Genomic DNA, 21,645 nt, shown 5'->3' on the forward strand with positions numbered 1-21,645 from the left:
ACATACCACTCTCCAAGAGGGACAAAACCAATTGATGAAGTATCAGCTTGTTTCTCATGGGAAGGAAGGGACATCAACCAAAAATTCTGATTTTTACTTTAGACACGTATTTGCCAACACAGTAATTCTGATTTTTATGTTAATCATGTCTTCAAGTTGCAAAGTTTTTCCTTTTATTAAGTGAGTAATATGACTGCAGTTCTACTGGTGCAGCGTCTGTAATGTAACAGCCACAGGAAAGTTTCTCTGTTAATGACACCATTGTTACAGCACATGGAGGCATTTAAATAAATATTTGAATTAAGACACTTAAATAAATGTCCTGTGACATTCAATTTTTTTAAAGCATTGTAAAGACCCAGCATAAACTGAGAGGTACCTGAGAATATAGGTCAAAATCAACATCTGCATCACAAGGAATGGGTACGAGAAACTTTCACGAAGAGGTGGAGTCCACATGACACGAGTGCACTGAAAATAAGAACCGGGTTAGATGGTAACATTCACTGATATATCTCCATAAAACCATGCATTTGCATTTCAAAATGAACTACCACAGATAGTCCAATAAGGCAAAAACCAAGCTACAAGAGGTTTTAGTTAGAATGTTAAAAAAACAAGCCAGGAAGGAGAAAAGAGGAAGGAAAAGGAAGAGGCTTCCACACTTGGGGCCTAATATACACTGTAATTAAAATAGAGCACTGCTTTTCCAAAACAAAATGTGGCATATGAGAATATCCAAGAAAAAAGCAGGGCAGCAGCTGCTTGTCCCTGGTTTTGCTGAAATAATCAACTCTTCTAGATAAATAATTTTCAAATTCATGCAGTGACTTGCCACACATAGACAGAGACAGTGTGTTGGGAAATGATCTGAAGGATAAAGCAATATATTCCTCATTATGCTAGAGTTCTTTAGGTTATAAACATTTCACATTTCTATCAGTAACAGCACATTAAGTATAAAATCTGAAGCTGCCCTGCAAAACAGGCCAGTATTCTAAACTCATGAAATTAAGTTCATACAGGCCCTATACTACTTATACATAACTTATGTATTCCACTTTTTAACCCTAATTAAAGCAAAACATAATACACTGAAGTCAACTGAATAGTTTTTCAATTAATTTCTTCATTAATGGGGCTCATGACAAATAAATAATGGGCCTCATGGCAAACGGCTCAGCTACAGCTGTTTACTCCAATGTCTATATTCAGATATTTATAAAGTGCTTGCACTGACCTTAGAAAAAAGAACAAATAAAACTTTACAGGAATACTCTGACATACAAAAAACAGGTTGAAATTGGCTATCAAGAGACTCGTATTAAAAAATAGAAGTTCTTTAAAACTACAAGAGAAAAATGTAATTTATCAAAACATAGACTATAATGAATCTATGCAAATACTGTAGGATACTATTACCAGGATGTTCCTTCTCCTTTGCTTCCTAGAATCTTTAAACCATTTTAAAAAATATTGTTTTACCAAACAAGTCACTAAAATCAACATTATATAGTTCCTTGCTTATTGTCTTACCATTTCCCAAGTATGTTAAATTAATAGCATAAAATAAAAGCAAAGAACAGAAACCCATCACATTAATCACAGTCCCTGACATCAAGAAGCACTCTTTGTAAATGCTGCACCAATTATCATCAAAATAAACTTTTCATAAATATATGTATTAATATGCTGTCCTCAGCTGACTGCACAGATGCGATGAGTTAATTTTTTTTTAATAAGCAATAAATATAACCATGATTATTCTAAATCAGTGTAGTCATTTTGCATATTTTTCAAGACTACAGCAACATTTGGTTTACCAAATCTTATGATACTGGAGAAGATAAGACAGGAAAAAAATGATGAGCATATACAACCATTAAAAGGAAGCATTATCTTAGAAGTGGATTGACTAACATGGGCTATGCTACTTTTCTATATTTGGAATGTAATGCTAAACTCAATCATCTGTGGATGATTTATCAAGGCTGTAAACTCACTCCGCTGCAGGTAGAAATATATCAGATTTGTCTAAGTTTGAAATCATTTAAACACAGTAGCACAAGCACAGCACAAACAAAAACATACAGCCTTAGGGTCACTAGCCCACGGCCAGAGAGCATTTTTACATACCAATTTTACATAGCATTAGAGCTGAGATACCGAGGCTTGCAGATCAGGCTTACTTGTGTAGCTCAGTCCTATCCTTCCCAAACAGGAGAGGAAATTTTTGGCAGCTGGTCTAGCTCGACCCACACAAGATGATTTGCACATAATCACAAGCCTGTCAAAGAGCTGGGCCCTTCTTACACACACACAGGCACACCCAGAGCATGACATTCAACAGAGCACCCCATGAGGAGAGAGCCCCTGTGCCCCTGGAACTACAGGTACTACCATAACTATATACACAACAATATCAAGTAAGTCTGAGTTATTCCATTCAGCTACAATCCAAACACAAAAGTGCCGGCTGAGATCCAACAGTGCACCTCTGCAAGTATTTCCTATTGTTCTCCAGAAATCCATACAGCTGAGCTTGAATCAGGGTGGCCTAGCCCTTAAGCCCTACCTAAGCCCAGACTACATCTGTGCAGAACTATGCAGATCTGCTTTCACACCATTCTCCAAAATACATTATCTGTGCTTTTTCCCCAAGTCAAGTCATTCAGAGAGAGAGGCTCTCCTACAATCACATATGGAAAGAACTGCACTGTACCACAGTGAAATAAATGGTTTTTTGCTACCACTACCTTGAAGTGTTCAACACATTTCTTTCTGAAGTTACACTGACCACCTTCACACACTTGGGAAAACTGTGCCTATTTTATTAGTATTCACAAGCAAAGGATGAAACATCATTTCACTTCAGGATGCCATTAAGAACAGAAATCCACATAAAATGCCATATTTACACTCACAGAGCACAAAATAAGTTTAGCAACTCTAATGTTTACCACTTCTCCACCAGGCACTTCAACATCCATGGGTGACAATGCTTTAACATGTTTAAATTCTTAAATGCCTGAATTCTTTAAATATCCCCATGGGGGGTATTTAAAGAAAATACATTTCAAATGAAACTTGAAAATAAAATAGCTATTTTATCACACAGATTTTTGTTTTATAAGAAAACTGTCAAAGCTTACTGTGAATGGAAGCATCTCTAATTCTGTTATGTACCATACACGTTCTTACAACTCAGTGTTCTCCACCAAGTTCAGCTCAGTAAAGTAAGAAAACAAAACACAAATTCAACCCTAAACTAATTTATAAGATAGTTAGCTTCCATTTGGAAATTCTTTACAAATTTCCTTTCATAAAATAAGCAGTAAGGGAAAAAAAAAAAAAAAAGCCCAAGAGAATAAGAATGAAAGCTATGATTTTTCTTCCAAAACATGAAACAATGACATGAACAGCATTAACTGGGAAAACCAGGAGATGTTGTAAGTGACAGTTCCTTTATTTCTTCTTTCCTGTGATGCAGCTTACTTAAGTTTAGCACTGGAATCCTTTACATACATACACTATTTCTAAATCCTGTGTATCCTAGGTATAGTATATAAGTAATACAGAGGTTTCTTTGCATTTGTCTTTGTATTGATGAATTTCCAGTAATATATATAGCAATTTAAAAAAGCTTTTGAAGCTTACTGATATGGTAAATGTAGCCCAGTTATGCATGATATGTGTTGAAAATAGAGTATTCTGATGTTTTGAAACTTGAAGTAATTATTACTAAATTTCAATCTCAGGACCAATTTACGATATATTTCCTTTCTGATTTTTTTATTTTAAGCACTAAGGGACATTTGACTGTGCTATGTATTTTTCAGTCACAGTCTATTTTTCTTTCCATTGTCTTACTAATGTTATTTTAATTGAATTTAAGTTATTTAAATTCAATCTCAAATAAATAAGCAACATCACTACATTTAATGAAATGAGAATTAGCTTAAACTTCAATAATAACTAAAAACAAAAGGAGTAGTAAGAGAGGGAAACCTACCTCTCCATGATTGAAAAAGAAGCACAACACAGTAACAAGGCCTCCTAGACGACTGCCACTGTGAAAAGAACAAAAATAGGTACAACAGAATCTTATCATGGTCAATGTTGCTTAAAAAATATGAAGCTGCACTTATGTACAGCTAAGTTTATTGGGGGGAAGGGAGGAAAGCTCTCAAACATCACGGGAAGGCAATGGAGTACACACAATATTAAAATACTAGTTAGTCAGACAGTGTTCATTTCAGAGCAAACCAGTCCTTCATGCATCACCTCTTTTTCACAGAACACCAATTTTAATGTTATTAACTTGGAAAACAGTTATTCCACTGCTCACAAATTTTGGTTTAGATCATTACATCTGGTGCTTTTAGAAACCAGGCAATATAAATGCAGTATTGCTTCCTTAATGTCTTGAGCAGTAAATTTCAGAATCTGCAAGCTCAGTCACCCAACAGGAAATTCTGGTCTGGATTGGAAGATTAATTTAGGGTAATCAAATCAAGCACATTCAAAAAACATACTTAAAAATTAATTCATTATATGGTCAATGCAAGATACAATTCAATTTTTATGTGAAATACTGCAATGTTAACATGGGGAAGCTTTTTAAACCTTTGACTTAAGTATTTTTTACATTTCCATACCAATCAAATTCATCTATTGAATAAACAGCAAAAGTAAACCCAAAGATATTACTTAGATTTTTCCCATTTGAGAAGCGCAATAGAAAAGTTTCCTATTTGTTTGAACAGATTTGTAATTGCTCAAGTTATGTGATATAAAGCAAAGAACATTTTTGTGCACAGAAGTTCACTACTACTCTGAATGACAGATGATACCACTTTTGCTACTAAACAAAAGCAGCAGCCAGCTGTTAAGATTCTCAAAAAAACAACTCCAAACCAAACAACAACAAAAAAAATCAACCAAAAAAAAAAAAGCCAACAAAAAAACCCCGCTTCAAATCCTCTCAGATCCTTCGCCCATCACTAATATACAAGTCAAACAGAATCAGTAGGTTCTGGATACAAAATCAGAGGATTAAAGATACGAAGTGCAATCTCCAGGAATTGTGCATTCTTGCACATAAAACTCAACTTCACATCCCATAAATTTGAAAACCTTCAACACTAAAATGCAAAATGATAATAAGAACATGCTTAACAGTAAAAATGTTAGCCCTAGAAACAAAACAAAAATTTGCCAAAAAACACTCCAAAGCAGAAACAAAACTCAAGGTCTATGCTTTCTGATGAAAGTAGTGAGAAATAAAGAGCTCACTGATTTTTCAATGAGCTTTTGTTCAATGAATTTTTGAATTCATATATAAAATGTGAATTTCTGTGTAACTCCCTTAAGAGCAGTATTACAAGTTAATGACAAAAATATTCGAAGTTTACCTACTTCCTCAAAACATGCACTAGGCAACTTCCTGTTTTTACTGACAGTGTCTGCCCCGGGCTATTTCTTATTTTAACTATCAGCACATGCTTGAGAAAGAGAAAGAAGAAAACCCAGGACAATGAAGCCAGAAAATGAATGAGGGAGAAAACCAATCACATCTCTCAGAGGAAAATACAGCTGCCTTTCACTTTCTGGCAAAACCAACACATGAAAACAGATGTAAACAGAAAATGTATTTCCACTTCTGCTTTTCTACTGAATGTGGAATCTATTTTTGTATGAAAAGTATATTACAGGTCCTGAAATGTAAGGATACTGAAAACACAAATTTATAGAAGAAGAGAAGTGCATACAATTTGTCCAAAATGCATTAGGTCAAAAAAATATTTTGCCTTGTCACTTATGCTAAAATGGAAATACACGCAAATATGACTTGAAGCAAAGCACTGGGAAAACCCCAGTCTTGGTTAAAAGTACACCATCACTCAACTTGTGTTTAAAAGGAGTTACAGTGATAATTTTAAGAGCAGAAATATGTCAAAAGCTGTTTAAAATACATACAAACATCCAGTTTTATCATCAACCTGGTGGTATCAATGAGATACAGCCTCAATAAAATTTTCGACAACTTTTTTTTCAGCAGCATCATCATTATTTTAAGCAAAAAGCTTCTCTATTTCAGTATTTTTAGTGACAATGTGAATGTAAAAAACACTACTGCTGTACAAACAAATAATCAATATCCCATAAAAATATTTTTACACTCACTTTTTCAAATTTTATCTAAAAACTGACAGCTAATACCAACTGAATAGCCCAGTTTCAACTGCCTTACCTGAGGTATGTACCATATATGAAGAACAGTGACATCATGAATCCATTCAACAGAAAAATCACAGCAACATAAAAGGAAGCAGGGTCTCCCAACCCTAAGAAAAAACAGTTAATATATGTTGTCAAATATAGAAGAAAGGCCATATAGAAGAAAGGCCATATTGGTTATAAAGCACCATACAATCAGTATACTATCTTAATATATCTATATAATATATAAACTATCAGTATAAAATCTCAGTGTATCTACAGAATGAGACAATTAAAAAAAAAGTAGATGTCATTAAGACTATTGTGAAGATTCAATCAGGAGACCACAGCTTTAAAAAAAAACAGGAAGAGTAGGGGTAGATATAACATTGGGGAAGTCAATGACAGAATAGCCAAGAGGGATGCATTAACTGCAGAGAAAAACATGTGAGGTTTAGAAGGTAGAAAAACTGCAAAGAATATTCTCTAGACTACATTTTTATTTCATGGAGCTTTTTAGAACAGGTTTGTTAATCCTAGACTCAACTTCCCATCTCTTGCAGGAGTAAATCCATCTTTAAACATATCACACACAATGCTCTTTGCTTTCTTTGTTTCATTATAAGCAAAGATATTTTCCAGTAATGCAAGTCTTTCAATTTATTCATTAACAGACACTTCTGTGCTCACTCTTCTGCCGCTATTCTCTTTCCCACTATTTCTTTAAACCCTCCTGGCTCTAATCATTTCAGCAATACAGCATAAAAAGCCTTATTCATTAAAGTGAATGGCAGCAAAACTTCAGTTTCATATGCAGCACTGATTATTCCCCACTGCTGAAAACACAGCAAGACAGTTTTCTAAAGTAAGATGATGATATGCTCACGAAACACAGTAGTCTCAATAGCTGGTGCTTCTGTTGGTTTTGTTTTCATGAAAAACAGGAATGAAAGGTTGTACACTGTTTATCGCTTCTTACAAAATTAGAGAAAGTGAACTATTCAAGCTCTGAAGTTCTTACAGCCTTTGTGCAAAGGAAAAATACTAACCTGTCATCACACAAAGGCATTCTAAATGATAAAATGAAACAACTTCACAAACTACCATCTATTATTCAGCTTGAACTTACTGTAGAACACCTCGAAAGCACTTCTTGGTAAGCCACTTTTATTGTTTAAAACATACTTGACAAGACAATATTTCAAACGTGGGAAAAAAAAAAAAAAGTGGCAGTATCCTTGCTTTGGTGTCAAATCAAGGTTTAAGATTGAAATTCTTATGCTGAATACCAACTCATGAGAGGAAGAGGATTCTTCTCAGCAGCATCACTAGGTAAGATTTCTCTAAAAAATCTTCAAAATTGAGGGAGGAAATTTTAAAATGCAGGAAGTTGGAATGTATTTGGGATCCTTCAGAAATTACAAAAATTAATACATGTACAGTAGCCCTCCAGTTACATTTAGGACATCTTATTCTTTGTAACAATCCAACATTATGAAGGCTCAGACCATAACTGTTAAGTTTTAAGTCCAGGATAGGAATTCAATCTAGGCAGGAGGAGTTATCTAATAAGCAAAACCCGTATTTTTCACCCTTGGTAACACAGGGATATTTATTATTTCTGAAATACATAAAGCCACAAGTGCATGCTTCCAAGGAGAAACCATGATAAACCAGAATTTACCTTCACAGCTTTCAACAGGGCTAAGCCCTTTTCCTCTGTTTACAGTCCAACATGTCTTTGTTGGCAGACCAAGGAAATCCATCATGGTGGTATATATGCGGTACCAGCTGGCAAGGACCACCTAGAGGGAAAACAGGATTAGAAGTTTCTGCCCAGAGTAACCTCTCATGACAACTGGCCCTCTTCCAGGCTCATTTTCAAGCTCAGGATTTATCTCAGCACTTTTGATCACGATTTCCTAGAGGCATCTAACAGACTTCATTAACAGACTAAAATTATGCCTATTGATACTCAGATGCCTTATAACAGAAATCATTTCATGCACCAAGCTGCAATATTCAGAAAAAAAACCTCTATGTATTGCATTGTCTGGAAGGCTCCTGATTTGAGTATTTTTGTTTATCAGATATTAAAATCACAGATGTTGACAGGACAGTTGACCAAACTGAACCCATTCAAGCCAATTAATTTTTTCCACCTCACAAGAATATAAGTGGACCAAAGCTTTAGGATTTTCAGTCTGTTAAAATTTGATAGGTTAATTTTAAGCATGCACTACAAAGGGCTTGCAGATGCAATGCAAGAGAGCATTTCCCTTTTCCATGAAAATGCTGTAGTGTTCTTACAACAACTCAACTGAATCTCAACACCTGACACAGAAAACATCCGTTTTCTGTGTCACAGCAAAAATGAGAACTCATCTCACAGCAAAGTCATTAGTTAATAACATTACCAAGCTATTCTGTCAGGATATAACTGACTTTATAGAGTTCATAAATGAATAATGTGGCCATTCCAGTTGAGCTGCTTTGAAAGTTATAACCCTGGGGTTCCCAGACTGACAATATGTTTCACCACTGCAGTATTAGCTGCCTCTGCCCTGTGTCACAGAGAACATATATAAGAAAGATGATTCTCTCTTCTCATTCCCCATACAATTAATAAAACTCTTTATGTCACTTCTATCTTCAGGAAGGGCAAGAAGGAAAAACAGACAATGCGTGTGAGAATGTGATGGAGTAAATCCTCCTGGAAACCATTTCCAAATATACAAAGGACAAAAAAGTGATTTGAAGCAATCAGCACGGATTTACAAAGGTGAAATCACACCTGTCCAGCTTGATAACCGTCTGGATAGATAAGGCGACAACTGCGGGTATTTTTTTAATCTGGTGCCAATCTGTTCTACATCTTAAGACTAGATGATGGCACAAGGGAACATCCTCAGCAAATCTGCAGGATAAACACTGGAAGGAGTGACTGATCCTTGTGCTGCCGTTCAGAGTGACATCAAAAGGCAGGAGAAATGGGCCAACAGGAATCTTCCCAACAGGGAAATACAAAGTCCTGCACTGGGAATGAACACCACCGTGCGCCAGTACAGCTGGAAGCTGACCACCACAAAAGCAGTTTTGCAGAAAAGGGCCTGTGAGTCTTGGTGGACAATTTATACTTGAGCCAGCAACCAGCCCTTGATGCAAAACAGACAAATATATCCTCAGCTGTATGTCACCAGGACAAGAAAGGCAACTCTTCCCCTCTACTCAGCATTGCTAAGACTCCATTTGCGGTGCTGAGCTCAGTTGTGGGCTACCCAAGACCAGAAGGACATAGAATAAAGATGACTGAGACAGACTCTTTTTGGTTGACAAGAGATGAGACAATGAGCACAAATTCAAATACAGGAAATTCCACTTACACATAGGGATAAAAAAACTTTTTTTAATTTGGGAGTGATCAAACGCTGGAACAATCTGTAGAGGTGTAGTATATTCAAACTGAAACTGCAGATGGCCCTGAGCACCTGCTCTACTTCACCCTGATTTGAGCAGTGTTGAGACTAGAAGACCTTGAGACAGCCCTTCCAACCTCAACTGTTCTGGAATTCTAAAATTCATTGATTTTCAATGCCAAGGCTCCAATCATCATGGCTCACCTCATCTGTGGCCTTCATACCCCCGCAACGTAAATCCCGTATGTTTAAAATAGAGCTACATCTTCCTAGACAAGACTCCGTGCCTCAACATCGTGCCTTACAAAGTACAGTATCCTGAATTCCTGGAAGCTTTCTGAACATCTGTGCCCTGGTGCTTCTGGCAGTGCACATGTGCACACATGAACCAGACACTGCCCCATCTCCAGACAGTCATCAATAGGCCTGGAGAACCAAATCAGTGTCTTTCTTCTTATCTCCGGAATGTGCTTTGTTAAGGACATCTGAATGGCATATTTGCATCACCAGCCCTGAAGCTGACATTAGCAAAGCATATAAAGCATTCTTGCCAAACCAATGTTGCACCAAAAAAAAAAAAAATGTCCAGTGACTAATTTATCAACTTAAAAATTTAACCTGCTCATGCCATAAGTGCCTGTGTCTGCTGCAGGTTTAACACGTGAATACTCCCTAAAAAGTATACCTAAAAAGGTATCAGGCTAGGTACTTCAAGCAAAAAAAACCTATCTTTTTCCAAAAGCTACTTTACATGAAACAGTTAACATGGGCATAAAAATGGAAACAAATCAGTAAGCAGCACAAAATTGCTAGGTCACTTGGAGCACAGTGATGTTTCTGGAATTTCTATCTATCAAATAAGGCAGTAAATGCAAAACCTGGAAAACAAAAGCCTAGCTTTCAGACCCAGGAGCAGTCTTTGGACAAGGCCAGGTCTTTGCTGCAAAAGAGCATGCAGAAAAGTCAAGTCCTTTCACTAATTGCCTTTGAGTGTGCACTTTAAAGCCAACTACATGGATCTTTGTAACACACTCCTCATTTCAACTCACATCTTCACTATCACCACCACACACAGAAATATCAACTGCCCCATAACAATGAACATCCAGGGAGCAAACTTAACATTATCTCTCCACCACAGAAACTAACATGTTATCTCTCCACCATTTTTCAGCAGAAATGAAAACACTACAATTACTAGAACAAGCAAGTATGGAGCAAATACTTGAAAGATCAGCTTTATTTGGATTTTAATGTTGTACAGGTACAAGGACAACCTTGTAGCATTTGACAGTTTTTTTACTGCTTATATGCATAATTTACATAAATGATGTAGTGATTGCTACACACTCATTTTACTTTTTTCCTTTTTTTTGGAATTTTTAAGGCTAGTACTGGCTGTACACGTAAGTGAATTGTTTTACTTTTCTTAATTAATTTAACATCCTATTTAGCAATGGGATTTACAGATTGGGTTTGATAAATTTAATTTTAATATCCATTAAACAAACAAACATTTTTAGAATTCAGCCTTATTGCTACTAATGGGCTGAAAGAGCTGGAAAGATCCCAAAATATCAAACAGGAAATGAAACACTTTCAGGAACCATGACTGGATACTGAGCATCTGAAGGAGAAATTTTACTGCCAACAAATAAATCCACAAGCATCTTCTCACCACCCAGCCCCATTATATCATAAGAAAATTCTATAAATTTGGACAACATATTTCAAATGTCAGGTTGCACCTACTGACAGTTTTATAAAGACAGCTATGCGAAAATAGGAGTACACACTTAAAAAACCCCCCAAAGCAGTATTTACAGGAAGTCTAGACATTAAGCAGTAAATGACTGAAAGGAATAGAGGAGACTATTTGTCTGCTTTGCATGCCCACACAGGCACAGAAAAGATGAATGAATTCATACCTTATCACCAATTTCTACGAGCCAGTATAATCCTAGAAATCTGAATGAACAGACAAACCTACACATTTTGCACTGTAATCAAGCCAGTGCTCTTCTAGAATGTCAGCCACTATATCTGATTTCATCACCTAATTTATTTAGTCATCTTTCAGGATGATACTGATGAGTCTTTAAGAACAAGTTCATTTGACCAATAATCCTTGATTTTTGAAAGTGAGACTATAGCTGAAGTCAATAAATTTTTTTCAGCTAAAGGAAATAACTCTAGTATTCAAATGATGTTCACAGTAGGGCATTTCTAGAACTGAATTGCAATCCATCTGGAATTAGAAAAAAATTCCAAGCAACCCTAAACAAGTGAGAGGGCAACAAAGTGCTCATCTGCATAGCATTTAGTTCTTCCAGAGCAAGGACTTAAGAAGCAAATGAAACCACTACGTGTAACTTGTACAAATACATGCACACCAAGAACTCTTACACATACAGTTCCTGACAGCAGCTCTGCTCCAACAGAGCTGGAGAATGAGTATAAAAGCTAGTACCCAACAATCACAGCCATTATTCGTTGGTTCTTACAAAAATAAACTGCTGCTGAAATTACAGAAATGTACATTAACCAAAGGAATCTTCCCTTTGCAGAATGTTTGAGACACACTGGCAAAACCTTAAGAGACAGAAACCTCATCATTTCTGTACTTTAAGCACATGTTCTTTTTACTGAGAGAAAAGCAGAGTAGGAATATGATCTAACCAGGTAATAAGTCTAACATTAAGTATGTACAAATCAACAGCAGTCAGTCCTCCACACACAAATTTCCTCTGCAACATCTAAGTAAACTATTACCACCCATGGATTTCACAGCCACTGTGAACTGTGATGTGCTTGGTTCTGTCAGTTTTTTGTGTCCTACAAAAAAATCTCTTGCAATCGTCATCACTTCAGTCATTATTGTCACATACTTCTGATAATTCATACATCTTATATCCTGAAGTAAATAACATCAGCAACTTACTTGCTTTCAGGGAAAAGAACAAAAAAAGGCAGAAGTATAGAATTGGTCTGCAACTTTTGGGCACACATTATTAAGATCTAGAAAGCTTTCATAGTTGATGAAAATACCTGAAATTTAGAAATTGATCATCATGTATGAAGTAACATTCTCATTTGAAATCTGGAACTGAAATACAATATTTAAGCAACACTTCATTAGTCACTGTATCTTTGTAAACACATTTTCCAAAGCAACTTTTACAAATTTGCAGTCAAAGGTAAAACAACCAAAGATTTGCAGAGGGTACTATATTTAAAACGTAACTCACCTCTGGGTAAAGATTGAACCTTTGTAAGGTGTTAATCACTAAAGGATATTCAGTTAGTTTGTCATTCATAATGGCACATACTCCACTCCAAAATGATGGTGCTTCAATAATGATCTTGAAGTAGGAATAATAAAGACCCTACAGAAGAACAGATTAATTATTTACAATTAAAGATGTCACTTCTGCCTCGGGAACCACTACGTACAAGCTTCATTTTTAAACACATTTTGTAACTTAACAAACAGGACAGAATTATTGAAGATGACTATCCAGTTTTTCCCTTCTGTTACTGCCACCGAAACAAGAGATGTGGGTTTGCTTCCACTTTGTTTCATAGCATACCTGGCAATCTCTCATTTGGGCTGGTAATTATGCATTACATAATGTTTCACAATTCTCAAAATAAAAGCAGACAAAAGGTGTGTGTCTGTGTATATATATGCCAACATATATTAATTGAAAAAATATTTAGACAAAAAAGGCTGCATAAGAAGACTATAACTGAAAGCAAGGTATAAGGTACTTGCAGTTTTCTATTTTGGGTCCTCTAGAACCATACTTTATATTTTAAGTGAACTGTGAAGTGATACATTCATAGGGATCAGCTGGAAGTCACATAAATACTTTGCACATAAAAGTGTAATGCACAGTAGTTCCAAGAGATCAATATGTATACTTATGCAGAATGTATTAAGAAATTTTGGAAAGCCCGTGATCAGATTACAGACAGAACTTTTCCAAACACTGAAACATAATCTAACCATTTCCGTGCGAAAAGCCATTTCTCTTTCCAGTGTTGACAGGTGAGAAAAATGACGGTCATTTTCAAAAAGAGTTGTTATGTGACACCTGCCAAAAAATAATAACAATCAAAATGGAATAAAGAGGTTTAGAATATGTACTAAGTCATAGATAGCAAAGAACATTCAATGAATACTCAAAGTTTACGTACAAACTGCTATTTTAAGTTATTAATATATTATACCAATATCCTCATCTATTCAGATAATTTGAAATTGAAAAAGTATAGACAAAGAGTATTTATTAAATTCTATTATGGTATTAGTAACAATACTATAACACTATATACTATATATAAAACTGTAATGCATTTTAATTTAAGTGCACACACTTATGGATTAAGCAGCAATTTTTCACCTGAAAAGCAGGCTTCACTCTTCTCTGAACAGGCTTAAGAAATCTTTCACGCCATCTTCACAAGAACAGAATTACTCAATTCAAACATAATTTAGTCATGAGAGGAATGTTCTAAATATAAATTATCCCAATATCCTCTCTAAAAAAACCTAAAAATTATATTTTTATTATTTTAAAATACCATATTACTCTGAAGCAGTAAATTTAACCTTACCAATGTAGGACTCCTGCGAAAACAGCTGTAAAGGAAACATAAGGTGCAAAGTTACTCAAATTTTTAAATAACTGAACATGAAATTGTGTTCACTGCAGTAATTGCAGTACTGCTTCAGAGATGCACAGAAGGTACTCAAGACCCCAGAAAACTGAAGAATAGGAACATCTGAATTACACCTCCACAGCCAGGTCTTTGAAAATTTTCTTGGTATTCAGCACTAGGCAATGTTTCCACCTACATCTTGCATCACTCAAGCTGACCCACCAGCATCTAATGCACACATTTCAGCTATCAACAACAAAACTGAATTAAATGCAGTTTTTTAATAAGCATAAATATTTTTTAGAAGTTTTATGATGCCTATTGTGACTGTTCACTCAACTCCTGCTCAGATTTTCACTAACTCATGCTAAGGCCTGAAGCACATTACGAGCAGCAGTGCTAGGTCAAAGCAAGGGCAACCAACAGGCAGAACCTGGTGGCCTGAAAGGGCTTAAGGTCACTCTGCAGCCATTATCATCTGCAGCCTGCTGTCTCCTGCAGCATTCTCCTGCACCTCCTGGTGTATTGATTGTCTGGCAGCTTCTTCAGAATCTGCTAACTCTGGAAACACTACAGATCAAACTTTCCAAGCTTTAAGGTGAAAACAAGTTTAACAAAAAAGTTTCTGAAGCAGATCCCGCAGCAGCTGGGCTCCTGAGGTTTTCATGCTCCCCAGGTGATACAGCAATATGATGAAAAAGGAAGGATGAACACTCCCATCATCATCTAGGTAATTATTTTGCTGAGAGGTGCACAAGTTAGAAGTTTCAAGTTGACCTATGAACTAGAGAACTTAGGAGCTCAAAAGCTCATGCCTTAAACTATGATTCAGTGAATTCCTATGTTAGACCAGCCTGTACAAAGTGGGCTGGCTCTTGTTTGCCATGTTTGTTTGTTTTCCTTCCTAATGGACTCATAAAATAAATTTTCATTTACAGAGCACTCTGTGCTGTAAATATGAGAAATCCAAATGGACCATGACAACCAACACAAATCTAATTGAGACTGTAATTGCTAAAAAATTATAGACTCTACACACAATTAGGTTCCATTTGTCCATTTGAAGACTATCTGCACTGCTGCCATGTGGACACAGAACAAGGGAGATAGTCTGAGGGACAAAGGAAAGAGACAAATGCTGATAAAGCAGTGAGTTAACAGTCTAGGTCTCTGACCTCTTGAGTATGACAAGACCCAGAGAGAGCAGGAACCACTCCAATTAACTTGGGCAGCGCTGACAACAAATGCAGCCTACCACGGAAGCAAAGCCTGCCCGAGTGAGGGATAATGGGAAGGCATTTAGAGGGACCACAGTGCTCCTCCTAGACTGAAGGGGTCTCCATTGCCCTCTAGGCTTTCTGCCATAGAAAGATCTGGCAGACTAGTTGTCTTTAATACACAAAATCTTTCCTGTTAATGAATAGCTGTAATGAATATGCACATAAGCTGTATGCAGCAGAGAGAAAACAGAGAGGACAACCACCCTCTCTGCTTAGACCCAGCTGTGGCCAGAAAGGTGCTGAGCACCGTGTCCCTCTCCAGGGTGCTGACTAGCACACACCTTCCCTTCTTCTGGCACCCAGACACTGCTGCTGCCTCTTTGAAGACGTGGAATGAGTCAAGGTGCTTGGACACTGGTAAAACACACAGCAATGACTGCATGCTGATGCAAAATATAGTCTGAGAGTTAGGGAATGCACGTTTGTTCAGGCTGCATGTTACAAGACTAGGGTTGTCTGTTTCTGGAAAGCAGCAGGGATAAGAGAAAATGCCTTTGCAAACCCACTAAATTTGTGTGGAATGGAGTGGACCGAATGTACACTTCATGCCCTAGTATATATGCCCTATATATATATTTCACATATTCCTCCGACACAGAGCCTGGAAGTGCTGCTGCTGCCAGCACTTGTTATCATGGTCACAACAAGGTTCCTAACTGTAATGTGCTGCATTATGACCTAATTTTAAGTTTTGTAAGTGAAGAGATCCAAGGTGAAGCTGGGTAAGAGAAAAAATTACCACCACAAAACAAAAAAGGAAAAACAAAAAAAAAAATTTCTGAACTAGCTGCTGGTACAACTTAACAACCTCATGTTAAACACTTCACACAGCAGTGTGAGGTGGTACTACACCACACTGAAACTTCCCTCACAGTTTTACAGCTTCACTTCTACCACTTGAAGTAGGTTCTTTAAAGACAAGACTGGACCCAGACAACTGGGTTCCTGTTAGAAAATGAAGACCTCAATCTTTCACTTAAAACTTCATCTTTTTGCATAGTTTCTAAAAAAAAAAAATCACCAAAATTGCTTGGTGTAAGCAGAACTTAATGTTTTAGGAAAGGTTCAGGAGCTGCAGGGGTTATTTTTATACTAAGGACATTTACATTAGTTCTTATGGAAAGCTGCAAATGTCTTTCAGAAGAGCAGGCATTGACATGACATCGATTTCCAGGTAAGCACGTCAGTTCTATCAGCAATGCAGCAAACCATATTCCATACAAAAAAACATGTTCTGCAGCAATTGTATGGAAAGAAACACAGCAGCCCATATCTTTCTTAGTTATTGCTTATTGACTAATAGTTACACATGTGCACAAAGCATTATTTTATTTCTCAGCAACATTCACAAGAGTCTCAGTAAGATTAGATACTGAAATACATTTGCATATACACACACACCAACTATAAAAAAAAATTAAGACAGAGCACATATTAGGAAAGAATATAAAGTCCAGTGCATCTTAGTTACCAATATTGTTCATTAACTCAAATTCACATGGTTCCAAATAAGGCAAATATGCAGTATTTTATTGATGCAAATAAATTATCTATTATTATGGAAATTACATTTCACATCCAGACATACCACTTATTTCATAGAGGAAACAATGTCCTTAAATCTGATTCTTCCCTTCAGTAAATGTTTTATTGAAAGTCAATGCAGTAAATGTAAATACATTCACAGTTATTTTGGAGAATTTCATATACATTTTCACAGTATCATTCTATTATAAGTACGAAGTGAAGACCTTTCATAATCACACAGCAATTAATGTTAATTACTCATATTTCAAGAGACAATGGGCTTAATTCACAGACTTCCACTCTAAGTCCAAATCAGCATTTTTCAGCAGACTGCATTAAGCCAGTTTCTGATGGAAAACATGCAGCTCAGCTCTGTCAAATTACCACCCTTTGATCTCATTAATGTCCTTACTGGAGAGGGAATGAAGGAGGGGACAGGAAGGGAATACTGTAGTCCTAATGCTAGAGACACTTACACAGCTACTATGTACTTGAACTTACAGATGCCATTTTCTCACTCAGCCTAAGAAGCCCTAAAACCAAAGCACATGATAAGATTTTTGCAGACTAGGGCTATTATGTAAAATCTGATAGATTTCCTATTTTTGCATGTGTGTTATTCTAAGAAAAGCAATATGAATGGCATATAAAAAGGATTCCAATTCAGAAAATTAAATACTGAAGAATACAGCCATTCTTTGGCTTTATTTACCAAGAGAACAACAAATGCTGAGACACTATAATCCAACAGGATGTGAAGGGTACAATAAACTGATTCATATTTTGCAAATATCCACAAAGTGACCAAGTGGGAATACAGCAGAACTGAAAACAATGAGGAACCTGCAAGCATCGACTACTTCTGCAGCTTAGTCAAGTTCTGAGATTCTGTGCAATATAATAAGGATGCCTTCAGGAATAAGGCCTCAAGTCAGTGGTGATTATGAAAAAAAACCAAACAACATAATAGGGTGAAGTGCTGTATAAGAACATCCTTGACAACTTTACTGCTGCACATAAATTGGAGATAATTCGTAGGAGAAAAATACTCACACTCTATAATTAAACTAGCTCCAGCTGTAGGAGCCTCTGTTTTTAAAATATGGGCCTTAGATCTTTGCAAACAAAGCAACAACAAAAATTCAAATTCCACTAAACTTAATCAAAACTCACTGTTTCGTACTTAGTATATGTACATTCTTTACTACTGCAAATACTGTATGCTAGTACATACTTTGCTATTAAGATTTTACTCCAAATAAAAAAAACCTCCCTGAAATATGTAATAGATTAACTGGGTTTCATGGACAAATTCAAATTCCAAAAATTGTAAAGCTCTCTCCCTAATCTGCTCTCAAATTTCAATCAGAGAAAAGCATTTTTCAATTCTGACCATCATTTAAGCACTTCTGTGTCATTTAAGCAACTACAAGTCTAGGAAATGCTGAATAAACAGAACCAAGTAAAGCAATTCAGGAACACTTTATTCATTAATTAGTTTGTAAGCTAAGGGCTGTTTCCCTGCTACTACTTTGCAGTGTAATTCATCAAACTGAAGAAACTCCCTCCGGCAACCAGGACTACTGGTGATGTGATTAACTGTACCAGCATCTTTGGAATACCCTGAAAGTCTTTATTAAAATACCTTTTAGGGTATATCTAATGGCGCAGCTGACAAACATGCTATTACCTAACATCTGTTAACTTTAGGAACGCATCTCTTTGCAAACACTTTAGGTGTTTTTTTCAAGACTTTGGTCATTAATCATTCCATTATTTACCCAAAAATATTACCAAAGATAATAACATCCAAATTTACATCCCTCTACAACTGTATGTTCTTCCACCGAACAAGCTGTTGTGATCACATTACTTAGTAAGAGCTGCTGCCTTTTGTTTTTTTCCCCTACAAATTAATGACTAGATAAGCGAAACACATAAATATCTGGAATTTTTTTTTCCTATAAATATTGTGATACCACATCAACTGCTACAGTAGCAGCTTTCCAAAAGTTACCAGGTAGGAGGTTATTTCCTGTCCCTTTTGAACATCAGCTATGTTTTTTTTCTTTTTCAAAGTTGTATTTCCAAATATATTTTGACACAATTTCCAATTACAGAGAAAGAAAGGTAAAAAGATCAGTAATCCCCCCCCCACGAGGTATTCCTTCTACTTACCCAGAAGGAAGGTGAGCCAGATGTTGCTATCAGCTTTTGTGACGAAGGCCTTTCTGTCGACAACAAATACTGCCGAAAGAACACAAGCACCTTAAGCATCACTTAAGCACAGCGTCTATAAAAGGAAATCTGAGTTCTGCAACATTAGTTTTATGTAAAAATCTTGACTAGACCTCAAAAATGCTGAAAGAAACTTCATGCAGCAAGTTCATAACTACACATAAAAGCTTGAAACATCACTACGGTGACTATATAAATCACCAGGTTTTTAATTTCTGAAATAACTTTTACTGAATAACTTGTCAAAAGGGAATTTCTTCACAGTTATGTTACTGGCAAATTTGCTCAAGCAGAAAGTCAGACTTCTAAAGAATACTGAACCCTCCATGCTTTCTAGCAGAAAGAGGCTGGTCATGCCAGCACCGCAAGCTGCGATAGTCAACACCTCCAACAGAACGCTTCCACAAGAGTTTCTTACAGAAACAGCACGCTTCCCCACTTCTCCCCCAAAGGATGCCGAAGTGGTAAAAAGCCCTTTCCCCTTCCCTCGCCCCCGCCTCTCGCCGATCCCTGTGTGGGATTTGTCAGCTTTTCCCTCTCTTTACCGTCCCCGCGCAGTGACAGGCTGGGGCGCGGGCCCGGGCAGAGCGAGCGCGACCTGGCCGCCGCTGCCCCGGGCAGCGCAGGCACCGCCCGCCGCCTCCCTCCCTCCCTGCTTCCCGCCGCGGGAGGGACCTTCCCGCCCGCCGGACCCCCATCGCTGCTTCCCGGGAAAGACGTCCCGGCGCTCCCTTCCCCGGCAAAAGCCAGCCCGTGCCACGGGGCAAGGGTACCGCCACTTGCCGGAAAGAGGGACGGCAAGCGGCGCTGAGCCCCACCGCACTTCCCGCGGGCGGAATGGCCGGCTCCCATCCCCGCGGGGGCAGAGGGAGCGGGGAGGGGGCAGGGTTCGGGGCAGGAACCTCACCTCGGAGCCGGTCTCCGCAGAGGCGCAGGAGACTCAGGGGGCCGCGGCCCAGCACGTCCCGCTCCCCGTCGGCCGCGGGCCCCTCCCGGAAGGGTCCCCGGGGGTCGCCCCTGGCTCCCCGCCGGCCGCCGCCTCCCTTCCGCATGGCGCGGGCCCCGCCGGAGCCCTGCCTGCCGGGCGAGTGCGGCCGGCGGCCGCGGCTGGGGCTGGCGCCCGGCGACTGCTGCTGGTGCTGCTGCTGCTGCCCGGGCTTGAGCGGCGGCGACTCTTTGTTCCTGCCTCGGCTCGGGACGACCATCTCCGCATAGTCCCCGCCGGGGCCGGGGCGCCGCGCCGGAGGGGAGGGGAGCCGAGCCGAGGGGGGCGGTGCTCAGCGAGGAGCTTCCCCCACCCCCTGGCAGGGCCCGGAGGCCACGGGGCGGAGCCGCAGCCGGCGGGCTCGTAGTAACGGGGCGAGGGGGCGGCCGGCCCTCGCTCCGCCGCCCGCTCCGCCCGCTCCGCCCGGCTGCACACGTGGGGGCGGGGGCGGCGCCGCCGGCGGGGCGGGAGCGGCCCCCGCGGCCCCCGCTCCGCCCCGCCGCTCTCGGACGCACCGCCCCGGAGCCCGGCGAGGAGGGGAGGAGGGAAGGAGGGAAGGGGAAGAGGAGGCGGGAGCGGGGCTCTTCCCGCCCGCTGCTTCCCTCTGCTTTGCGAGGGACGGCCGCGGTTCTCCCGTCGGTCCCCGTGCGGGCGGGCGGGCCTGCCCCCCGCGCTGCTGCGGCCTCGTCCTCCGGCACCTCTGGGTGTTTCTCTCGCCTTTCCCGTTCCCGCGCCGTTCGGCTTTGTAACATCGTCTGCTTAAACTGAGTCCGCTCCAGAAGTGCGGGGCACCTCCTCCCCCCGCCCAAATTCCCAAAATTTTAACTCTCAGAAGGTGACTAGGCTGTGTTATTGCTACCTCCTATAGGGCTTCTGCAGCACAGAAAACACCCCTATTCCTTCTCCTACTCCTTGTTCTAGAGTTTTACTGTGGGTTTGCGTTTGCAAAGCGGCCTTTTTGCTCATGAGCACCCTGCAGATCCAGCTAAACCCTTGCTTTGGGTTCAGAGGTCAAAAGGCCCACATAAACTGTGACACGTCCCCTTGGGCCATGAGGTGTTTCATGACTTGCAGAGCACTTCCCTTCAGGAGATCCCAGTCGCAATCCCTGCAGCTCCCACTGTAATTACTCCTCTGAAGAGCGGTGAATATACAGCACAAGTGTGGAACAAGACCCAGCTACAGCAAAGCCGCTGTTCCTCCTCCTCCTTGTGCTCTCCTGCTCGGCACAGAACAGCACTCAGGCACGGCTCATCCGATAGGGATATATTAATAATTTAAATACCACTTTTTGCTAGTGTTGATTAAATAT

The 21,645-nt window shown here is 39.1% G+C and overlaps 1 protein-coding gene across 1 annotated transcript in view; it reads right to left on the bottom strand.

Moving 5' to 3' along the window:
• DPY19L1 (dpy-19 like C-mannosyltransferase 1) overlaps positions 1-20,765 on the bottom strand; it is a 45,140-nt gene extending 24,375 nt beyond the window's left edge. Inside the window, exons 1-9 of the mRNA XM_064418095.1 lie at positions 20,256-20,765; positions 19,289-19,357; positions 14,259-14,283; positions 13,648-13,735; positions 12,887-13,024; positions 7,907-8,027; positions 6,254-6,347; positions 4,013-4,070; positions 380-471 (exon numbers count right to left, since the gene is read on the bottom strand). Of these exons, the coding sequence (XP_064274165.1) occupies positions 380-471; positions 4,013-4,070; positions 6,254-6,347; positions 7,907-8,027; positions 12,887-13,024; positions 13,648-13,735; positions 14,259-14,283; positions 19,289-19,357; positions 20,256-20,553 (983 nt within the window). The 5' untranslated portion in view covers positions 20,554-20,765. The remainder of the gene's footprint in view (positions 1-379; positions 472-4,012; positions 4,071-6,253; positions 6,348-7,906; positions 8,028-12,886; positions 13,025-13,647; positions 13,736-14,258; positions 14,284-19,288; positions 19,358-20,255) is intronic.
• Between the last annotated feature and the right edge of the window lie 880 nt (positions 20,766-21,645).

Source organism: Passer domesticus, chromosome 1 (genome assembly GCF_036417665.1).
Source record: "Passer domesticus isolate bPasDom1 chromosome 1, bPasDom1.hap1, whole genome shotgun sequence".
Classification (NCBI taxonomy): Eukaryota; Metazoa; Chordata; class Aves; order Passeriformes; family Passeridae; genus Passer; species Passer domesticus.